At 38.9% G+C, this 11,314-nt stretch overlaps 1 protein-coding gene across 1 annotated transcript; it reads left to right on the top strand.

Annotated features, from left to right (window-relative positions):
* The first annotated feature begins 1,227 nt into the window (after positions 1 to 1,227).
* si:ch211-282j17.7 lies at positions 1,228 to 11,180 on the top strand. The gene is made up of 5 exons (XM_017356941.4): positions 1,228 to 1,284; positions 1,786 to 1,821; positions 1,922 to 2,278; positions 9,166 to 9,513; positions 9,670 to 11,180. The coding sequence occupies exons 2-5, from the start codon at positions 1,788 to 1,790 to the stop codon at positions 10,029 to 10,031; spliced, it is 1,101 nt and encodes a 366-aa protein (XP_017212430.1). The 5' UTR covers positions 1,228 to 1,284; positions 1,786 to 1,787; the 3' UTR covers positions 10,032 to 11,180.
* Positions 11,181 to 11,314: the final 134 nt, after the last annotated feature.

The following is an 11,314-nucleotide window of genomic DNA, read 5'->3' as shown; positions in this document are numbered from 1 at the left end:
GCCTACTGCTTCTTTTCTACCTCCTTTTAAGCAGGTTGAAGACTCAATACCTAGTTCGCCCCCTAATGGTTGAGCTAGTTACTACAGGTAGAACATTCAAATAGTAACAGGAAAAACTGTTACAAGCTAAAGGAAAAATGAACGAATGAATGACATTCCAAGCTTTATGCAGGTGTGTCTCTCATGTATGTGTGCTGTTTTTCTGATGCATCTGCCAGTTTACATGTCTCACGCGGATGATTGTAATAATAAAGCCTCATGGGTATGGCTGCATTAAAACTAATGAGCTTAGACTGAGAAACTAGACATAGTGTTTGTTTCATACTGATCACTTTATGAAACAATATTTGTTTTCAACATGCACTCACTTCATTTAAATGTAGACACTTCAAGCTTTCTACGGATATATGTCACATGTCTGTGTATTTTGTTTTCGTGGAGTTTCAGTTCATGTTAGGAGCACATTTCGAAAAACTGTTTGCTGAGAGACAAAAGAAAGAACGTGCACACTGTTTATTTTTCATATTTTGCAAAAACACAAAACACACACTGTTGTTATTGTGAGTGTACGCAAAAGTAGAAACCTAACAGATTTGAATGGTGTATAACACTTAATTGTGTGACCAAAATCAACAGAGTATTCTTAGTGTCTTTTGTACTGATACAAAAATAAAAATAAAAAGATGCTGGCAACCCTGGCTAGACATTTAAAGCATGGATTGTAACAATGGCTTTACTCTCTTGTCTCAATCTATATATGCTTTCACACACCCAACACTAAAAATTCTTATAAAAATAAAGACAAATTTCTGTGAATAAGTTCACAGTTAACATACTCAGAGTTTTCACTTTTCTTGCTTTCTGAAATAAACCCCTGGTACATGTGAAAACTTTGGACATGATAAAGTTTGGACATGAACTCTGTGAGGAAAAATAACAACATGACAACAAACAGTGTTTCTATAGGTAAAACAGACGGAAGTTAATGACACCTGTAAAAAAGGAAACATGGAAAAGTGGATTTTTCATGTGTAGCTGATGTGAAAATGCCTATTTTATAAACATACAGACTCTTAAAAGATCACATTCAAATGAACAGACTTCCACAGAAGAACATTAACATATGTAAATGAGGAAGCACAATGAAAAAAGGCCTTTGTTTAGAGTAATAAACAAATGATGTGACGTGCTGAATGACGGATGAGAGCAGATATAGAATAATCACATAGTCTAAAGCTGCAGACAGAAACATCAGACTGAGAACAGAAACACACCAGCTCTGAGGTAAGAACTGCTCATTCATTCATTCATTCATTTTCTTGTCGGCTTAGTTCTTTTATTAATCCGGGGTCGCCACAGCGGAATGACCCACCAAATTATCTAGCAAGTTTTTTCGCATCGGATGCCCTTCCAGCCATCTCTGGGAAACATCCACACACACACTCACTAAGGACAATTTAGCCTACCCAATTTACCTGTACCGCATGTCTTTGGACTGTGGGAGCACCCAGAGGAAACCCAGGCGAATGCAGGCAGAACATGCAAACTCAAAACAGAAATGCCAACTGAGCCGAGGCTCGAACCAGCGACCTTCTTGCTGTGAGGCGACAGCACTACCTACTGCGCCACTGCTGATCCCCAAGAACTACTCACATCTGCATTACTTACACACAAACACACTTCTGACATCTGTTGATACTCTTATTGTGTGTTCTGTATTTATGCTGACCATTTACCTGCGGAAATATTTTAATCCAGATTTTTATGTATATTTCTGTTCCTCAGAAATGGCTCAAGCTCTATTTTTCCTTCAGCTTGTTGGTAAGTGTGATTGTAGTTTTAATTTTGGGCTTATTGTTTTGTTAGGTTTGTCTTTTGATTTAGTTCAGTACAGCATTAAATTAAAACATCTCTTTCACAGCTCTCTGCTCCGTATCTGAATGTGTTCAGCATCAGTATTACTTTATAAATCAGGTGAAGAACTGGACTGAAGCTCAGAGATACTGCAGAGAGAATTACACAGATCTGGCCACTGCTGACAACATGAACGACACTATAGAGCTAATTAAGCCTGTGAATAAAGCACGTGCTCAGAATATCTGGATTGGTCTTCGGAAGACGAGTGTTTATACTTGGCATTGGTCTTCAGGTGATACTGTGCTCTTTCTGAACTGGGCATCTGGACAACCAGCCAGCAGTAATAATTGTACTGTTATGAGAAACGGACATTGGTTTGATTGGTCATGTAGTGCCACCTGTTTCTTCATTTGCTACAACAGTAAGTACAAACCCTTATAATAGAAAAATAGTCTTATTCAACTAGAAAAAAAATAAAATTATATATATATATATATATATATATATATATATATATATATATATATATATATATATATATTTTTTTTTTTTTTTTTGTTAGTTTTTTTAATATATATATATATATATATATATATATATATATATATATATATATATATATATATATATATTAATATATACATATATTCTGGGGTCACCACAACGGAATGAACTGCCAACTTATCAAACACGTTTTTACGCAGCGGATGCCATTCCAGCCACAACCCATATCTGGGAAACATCCACACACACACTCATTCACACACACTCATACTCTACAGACAATTTAGCCTACCCAATTCACCTGTGCCGCATGTCTTTGGACTGTGGGGAAACCGGAGCACCCGGAGGAAACCCACACGAACGCAGGGAGAAACATGCACACAACTCCTTACAGAAACGCCAATTGAGCCGAGGCTCAAATCAGCGACCCAGCGAGTATATATATATATATTTTTATTTTATTCATAAAATTTTTTTCTTTTAATGTTTTTTCTTATGTTTGAATTTTTGGGTTACCGCCAGCTGAGTCTGGGGTTAAGAAGACAATTAGCTGAATAGGTTTATATTGTTTTTCTAAACAAAACAAAAATAAATTGGACAACAAATAAACATTAAGTACATACTGAATGTGCTGTTTGTTAACAAGTTGTATATCTGACGATATCAAATATATATAAAATAATCAGCATATTTTATCATGAGTATTAGTAAATCATCTCGGTTACTGATGTAACCCTCGCTCCCCGCGGGAGAGAACAGAGACATTATGTCCGTACATTGCCAGATAGCTAATCACTCTGGAAAAAGCCAATGAATGCATATGACTTGGTAAGTGCTGCTCCTCACCGGTGAAGCCATTAATAATCAGCTGAGTAAGTATATAAAAGCGTAGCTGAGCATTCACCTGGTGATTCAGCTACTATAGCACTGGAACATAATATCACTGTTTCTTTCTTGAGCGAATGAGTGTCACATCCACAACCAAGAAGTTCCCCTTTTCCTCCTCCAAGTTATGTAGGTATAACATTTTGATAGAATATATGTAAAGCACCACAGCAGCTGAATCTGTCACATGTTTTGTGTGATTTGTGCTATGCAGATAGCTTAAGCGCACAAGTACCACCAAAGATGCAACCTTACCATGTTCCCTGGCCCTAATTACCAGAATATATGAATAATTAAAATCTAGCTGGACCATGATTAGTTTTTTCCTAGCTAAGCTGAGGCTCTAGGGATTTTTAAAATACAACAGTAAGTTTGAGAAGTGTGCTAGTCCCAATGCAGGGAAGGATGTTGCAGAGGCCACTCACTACTGAAATGGGGAGACCCAGTAACAATATGCATTTATAGGCTGGCTCTTTCCATTGGAGCACTACATGTGAGTAAGTATGTGTAAACCACTCGCCCTCTCTGCGGGCTCGCTGTGGCCTCTAGCACCACCGCTGCTACTCTGCGTTGTGTTGTATGTGTTGTGGGGTGATAAACAGGAGGTGCAGGCAAAGAGAGGTTTGCGATCATGACTCGACCATTTATTTCACAGAAGGGCACCTATCATTGTTGATAACACAAACTCAGTTAAATTAAGTTATATCTCCAAAACATTCATTATCATTAGCTACTGCTAAATATTGCAACACAATGGCTTTGCATGAGCCGTACATTCCCTTAATCACTTTATAACAAAAATAAAACAACCTTTTAACTTTTGATATAACTCTGCATTTGCTCTTTAACAATTTAGTACACAGAATATCTTGGTAAACTGAACTTTTGAGCATTAACAACAAAGATGTATTTTAGATAGTGATGTGACGTTGTGCGCCGAGGCTTCGAAGCATGTATCAAAAAAACGATACATCTCGCAGTGAAGCAGTGTACCGGAGCTTGATTCGTTTTGCATTCACTGCACCTGTCTCTCACACCAGTAATTAAACTAAAATACAATAGTAATTTATAGTAAAAAGGATTTGAACCATACTAAAGTGTATTAGCATATTTTTTTTACAACTATCTTTAAAGAAAACCACTGCATATCGTAGTATTGTGTTTAACAGAGATGAGCTGGCGGATGTCGCCTACACACATCACTCACATAGACTCCTCCTAGAGCATTCGCCTCCCATGCAGGAATTGCTGGTTCGATCCTCAATTGGAACAGGATAAGTTGTAATGTGATAAACTTTTGAATACCTTGGATGTTACTACATTATGGCAACAAAGTGCTTTCCCACACTTTAACCAGAAGAGGTCCTCATCGAGCTCTGATTTAGAAAGCTTCGAGTAACGAACCTTTTTCCAATACAATTGAGTCAAGCGCTTCACTGGTTCAGAAAGCTTCATTTCACCATCACTAATTTTAGATAAGGAACCTACTATCATGAACACGTCTTACCTATCAGTGTTGATAACACAAACTGAGGAAAATATGGTGCACTACGGTATGCAAAGAGGCTCAAACAACACAAGAAATGTCAAAATACCAAGATAAAACAGTGTCATAGCGACATCTTGTGGACAAAACAAACACTGCCCTACATATGGTTCGCTGGTAGGGAAATCACCTATGGAGGGGGAACTCACCATGACTGATGAATATGGGATCACAGAGAGGGGATCATGCATAGCAGGCATCAATCCCCAGAATGCCGGCTGACCTAGCGGACATATCAGACAACGTTATAGGCCAAGCATCCTGGTTTCTCTGCAAGTCGAGTATTTGGGACATTGGAGGAACTCTCTTTGTGGGTTCGTGGGTGGGGAACTAGCAAAGCAGACTGAGAGCATTTATCTCTCATGTCAAGGGCAATGACACAGCAAGCATTTTCAAAACAAAGCTTGGTTTTCTCCTTACTGGGTTCCACTTGAAAATTATAAAGAATCTGAGAATGTATTAGGTGTCACCCAGCCTGCAGCTCTACAAATGTCTAATGCCCAAGAGGTGACACTCCTCAGTGTTGACTGCGCTGTCACTCCTGGGGGACACGGCTTGCCCTGGGTATGATATACAAGGGTGATGGCTTTCACTATAAAGTGAGCCAACCTTTGTTTTAGTACAGCAGTTCCATTCTGCTGACTACTGTAACAGACAAAGAGCTGCTCAGAAGATCTTGTGCTTTGAGTCCGGTCTATGTAAATGCAGAGGTTATGTACAGGACACAGCAATGAAAGAGTCAAGCCAAGGTCTCAGGATAACATGAAAATACCTCAGCCTAAATTTCAGGCATGATTTGAAATTAACTCCAGGTCTCCAATCCACTTATTATTGTGAAGATGGCAGCAATGTAAATCTTCAGTGTGGATGTGATAGATTCTGCTCAAACCTATCCTGAAGGAAGGGTAGCACAACACTGATCTGGAATGTCCTAAAAAGCACGAAAATCACACCACTCAGCAAGTAGACTCCACTTGAGGGTATATGTGGACCTTGTATCCGTTATAGATTTAACCAGCAAGAGCCGGTCATTTACCCAAGTCTTCCATACCTCGTCTATGGACAACATGTGGAGGTTCCAGGTCTGGGCGCAGGTGCCAGAGGGTGCCCTGCAACCGAGAAAGGAGGTCCTTTGTCATGGGATTAGGCTAGGGAGGGGCTGTCATGAGGAGGGTGAGTTTGGAACCACAGGTCTGTCAGTGCAAAAAAAGGGTCTGTGCAAGATGGCTCACTGGCAGAAATGCATACATGTGCATGCCCAGAGGAAAGCTGTGTGCCAATGCATCCATGGTGCCTTGGACAGAGAATTAAAAAAAAAAAAAAAACTGGAAATGGATGGAAGTAGGAGAAGCCCCCTATTAAATGTCCTATTGACAACCTGCAAAGCCCTGAATGGCTTCGCTTTCTGGTATTTGAGGGAGTTCATAGTGTATTACAGTGTCTTTCATCCACTGCCTTTAATTCATTCTGGACAATTGATTATTCCTAGAATATCAAAATCAACTGTAGGCAGTAGATTCTTTCACAGCTAGCAACTAAACTCTGGAACAGCCTTCCTAGTACAGTTCGGGAGGCAAAGACACTGAGTTTAAAACTAGATTAAAGACACAACTCTTTGCATTTGCATACACTTAAAACACAAATGCATACATTTTGAAATCCAAATCCTCTAAAAAATATCCCTGAAATCCATGACAGAAGAAATCCACAACAGACATCCATCATTCTCAAGCATCCTGCGCCTAGACTGCAGCTCTGCACAAGACATTTAGCCAGAGGAGAATTGGTTGCGCCCAGCTGAGCTTGTTTTTTCTGTAGGTTTTTATTCCTTCACTTTCATCAACTGGTGAAGTTTGTTGCTTCCCACTGGCTTGCTTGGATTGGGACTAGTGGAGCTGTGCATCTTTGAAGTTGCTTGATGTAGGTGAAGGTGTGATGGTCACCCGGGGCATAACTGCTTGGCATGTCCATGTATGAAGTGGTCTCACATGATAGTGACTGCTGATGCCATATGCCCCAGAAACCATCATCCTGTCAGTTATTTTACAGACAGGACAGCACCAGGCCAGTGCACTCTTTGGTCAGGTGTGCTGTCATACAGGCCAACTCCAGCTCCATCCCAAGATAGGAGATGCTCTGTACAGGTGGGAGCTTGGTCTTCTTTTGGTAGACCCAAAGCCCCATGGAAGAACACCATGTTCCTTTGCATATTCAACTGAGTCTTTGCAGAGATTGAGTTGTACTTAGACCGCCATTGAGATAGTTGAGAATGTGAATGTCTGCACTAGGGCACCCTCCGCAAGCTTGGTAAAAACTCGTAGAGGCATGGACATCCTGAAGAGGAGGACTTTATATTGTCATGCCCCGGTCCTCAAATGCAAACTGATAGAGCAGTCTATGGCAAGGCAGAATCAAGACATGAAAGTAAGTTGGGTTGCACGAATAATTGTATTATCACGATAACGATATTTGTGGACCACGATCAATAATTAAATATTGTTGCGATTTTACAGTATAAAGACCAAACCCTTATTTTAATGGGTGGAGCTCGGATTGTACTGCATCACAAGCCTGAGGTGACAGTGTTTAGATTGCAAGTGTTTTTTGTTTTTTTTCCCAGTAATGTAATGTTGATCAGGTAGTCTTTGCTCCTGTTCTGTTCCAACTTCCCAAGGTAACAAAAAACCTTGTTAATCACCTTAAAATCCATCACAAAGTGGCTGTCATCAGTGGGTTCATCATTTTACTATGCATTACTAAAATTACTAAACCAGACAACATTTGTTTTAGATGGTAAACAAATATTCATCATATCATATCACATCCAAGATGCTTGGCTGTGGGTTACCCCCTTGGATAGCAGAAAACTGGAACTTGTGAATGAGATCAGTTCTGCAATGTTGTGTCTTAAGGCATATGAAGGCAAAATCTGACATGCTCTCGTACAGATGTACCTACATTTTCAGATATTACATAAATGGATGTACCCGCCAGTTCATAGGCATTTATTAGTCTATTTTCTTAATCTACTTATCTGTTGTTATGCCCATAATGTCATACTATTCCATCTCGAGAGACCAACTGAAGAGGAAAATGTGTCACTGAATGTCACTTAACTGTATACAGTTGAAGTCCTTTTATTTATTGACCCCCCTGAATTATTCACCCCCATTTATTTTTCCCCCAATTTCTGTTCAATAAAGAGATTTTTTCAACAGATTTATAAGCATAATAGTTTTTTTAATCTTTTTTTTTATAATTTATTTTATCTTTGTCATGATGAAAGAAAATAATATTAAACTAGATATTCTTCAAGACACTTCTATACAGCTTAAAGTGACATTTAAAGGCTTAACTAGGTTAATTAGGGTAACTAGGCAGGTTAGGGTAATTAGTAAAGTTATTGTATATGGTTTGTTTTGGAGACTATCGAAAAATAATTTCAAGAGTTCACACTTAGCTGATAATCAAAAAAGCATATTTGGCATGCTGTCCCGGGAGAGAGCCCTGAGCTCGTAATATCCTCGAGCCCGGGGCTCCCTCCCGTTAGAAGGGCGAGAGGGGAGTTCGAGGTCAGGTAGGTCTCGAAAACTCCCCTGCTTGTCACCGTGAGAAGTGTGAACTGAGGTTGTATTGGGTGATAATTTGTTTTATTCGATTTGGCTATGGTTCATGTTTTGGACGGTGGGAGGAAACCGGGGAACCCGAGGGAAACCCACGCGAACACGGGGAGATCATGCAAACTCCGCACAGAAACACCGACCGGCCCGAAAGGTTGGACCGGCGGTGTTCTTCCTGTGAGGCAACAGTCTTAGTCACTGGGCCACCGTGTCGCCCAATCAGGAAAGGAGGAGGATGAAGGGGTGGAAAGGGGGGAGCTTCAAGACGAAGATAACTGGAGTGATAAACTCAGGTTATTTATAATAATCTAATAGGGCTGATTACGGAGCTAATAAGAAGCCAGCCGTGTTGATTATAAGCACGTGATCCTCTCGAAATTAGTTTATGAATAAACCACACATAGCTTAAAGGGGCTAATAAGTCTGTCCTTAAAATGATGTTTAAAAAATTAAAAACTGCTTTTATTCTAGCCGAAATAAACAAACAAGACTTAAACAATTATCAGACATGTTGTGAAAATATCCTTGTGTAAATGTAATGCCACATATTTTCAAGCTATAAAAAGCTAAATATATCATATAAAATGTTTTATAATATCACATCACATGACTGTATATGTGTTTGTCAGAATTGTTCAGTTGTGGCAGATCTCAGCAATAATAATTATAACATTTCACTTCTTTAATGACAGAGAATTATGATGATTTCACTGCTGCTGCTCCTTTATTTATTCATTATTATTTTATTTCAAGCAAACTCAGGACTGGTGTTTGTCAATCAGACGATGAACTGGAGAGACGCTCAGAGTTACTGCAGACAGAATCACATTGATCTGGTCAGTGTGAGGAACCAGAATGAGAGTCAACAGCTGGAGAAGTTCATTAATGACAGAAACTCATCTGGATCTGCAGTCTGGATCGGTCTGTTCAGAGACACATGGCAGTGGTCAGATCACAGCAACTCCTCATTCAGATACTGGAACACTGCTGAACCAAATAACTATGGCGGTGATGAAAACTGTTCAGTGATTGAAACGAATGCTCAGAGAGGATGGGCAGACAACCCTTGTCATTACCAGTTTCCTTTTGTGTGTCATGAAGGTGAGCAGATCCTCCAAACACACTCAATCCATCATCAGCTTCAGATCTCTTAAAGTTGACTCTACATGTCTGACATGACAGATTCCTCCACAGTGTTTGTTCTGCATGTTGTTGTTGATCAGTCTCTCTCTAGTTTCTGCTTTGTTTTGTGTCCAGATAAACTGATTGTGATCCAGCAGAATCTGTCATGGTCTGAAGCTCTGAGATACTGCAGACAGAATCATGTGGATCTGGTCTCGGTTCAGTCAGTGGAGATGCAGCGTCGTGTGATGAACGTGGTTAAACTGGCGTCTACTGAGGCGGTGTGGTTGGGTTTACACAACTACTGCAGCATGAACATGTGGCTCTGGGTGAATGGAGACATGGTGTGCTATCAGAACTGGGCTCCAGGGAACGGCAGCACACCGGAAAACTGCAAACTGGAGAACAGAAAAGGAGCAGTTCAGTCTGGAGGAGATCAGACCTGGATCAGCCTTCCTGAATCTCACACACTCAACTTCATCTGCACTAACTACTGAGAGTGAGAAAGATGAGATTGTTGGTGTGTTTATTAACGTTCATTGTTCTGATTTACTTTTATTATAGGTTTGGTTTGTTTCTTAAGTTCTGAGTGAATCTGCTATATGTGCTTTAACAGACACAATAGTCTGCTTTATTTCTGTATTTTATCATGATATAATCTGCTCTTATTAACACAAATGTTTAAGCTTCAGTTTTAATATATTTAAGATGTGATAAATATGTTTGAAAACTCTTCTATATCTGGTGGTGTTTGTTGTGTTTTGCATATATTAATGACTATTTGAGCGTGTTTCTGTGAGCAGCATTACTAGAGTAAACATCATGAGTCTCTCAGGAGAATGGCTGAAGTGAAGTTTTTGTATAAAATCCTGTGAGAAACTGAAGATAACAGAACATCAGCTGAAATAAACTGATCTACAGCCTGTATTTTTGTCTTCTGACTCTTTGCTTCTTTCCATCATGAGTCAAAATAAACTAGAAATAATATGAATAAATGTAAAAATGACATCTGATTGTTGATTTATTGGCTCAGATTTAGGAAGTGAAAGTTTCTAAAGTGATAGTTTTTATTGTAGCGCCTCCTGTTGGTGTTTGTGAGTTTACCAAAAAACAAGAAGCATTTGTTTCTTCCAAAAACTATAATTGTAACATAAGTAACACAATTACACTGACTTCAGTAACAGTATTCAAATTACACAAAACTAATATGCAATTCGTTACATTACTGCTGTCCCAAAAATGTATTTAGAATGTAGTAGCCCGATACTATGGAACACATTACACCTAACTCTGGTTATAAAGTTATTTAAATAATTTTTATTTTTTTTGTAAATTCATTAAGTTGAATGGTCAGTAATTGTATACAACTGTACACAAACTGCATACACATAATTATCAGATATACTGTGTCCCATCAACTAACATTAATCTAAAATCCCTCATATTTGTACTTTGGTTAATTGGGGTAATTAAATAAAAGCAATCCAGCATAATGATAAACCAGGATCCTCCCTTCACTATATTTCTTAGCTAGAGTTTAATTAGAGGATCTTCTTTAAAATGTTTTTGCAAAAGAATAAATTAGATTCATACTTTACCACACAGGTTAACTTGATGGGTTCTGGAAAATGAAGTCAATGTCCACTCCAGTGAAGAAAATTAATAAAAATAAACTTTTATTAGTAAAATAAAATCCAGTGAAAAAGAAGAATAAACAGAAGATGAATAGCAGAAACAAATTCCTTACTTTATCCTCCATTGAGGATAAAGGGCAACCAAC

This window comes from Danio rerio, chromosome 7 (genome assembly GCF_049306965.1).
Source record: "Danio rerio strain Tuebingen ecotype United States chromosome 7, GRCz12tu, whole genome shotgun sequence".
Classification (NCBI taxonomy): Eukaryota; Metazoa; Chordata; class Actinopteri; order Cypriniformes; family Danionidae; genus Danio; species Danio rerio.
The sequence above is the reverse complement of the archived record's forward strand: the minus strand, read 5'-3'. Positions and strand labels throughout refer to the sequence as shown.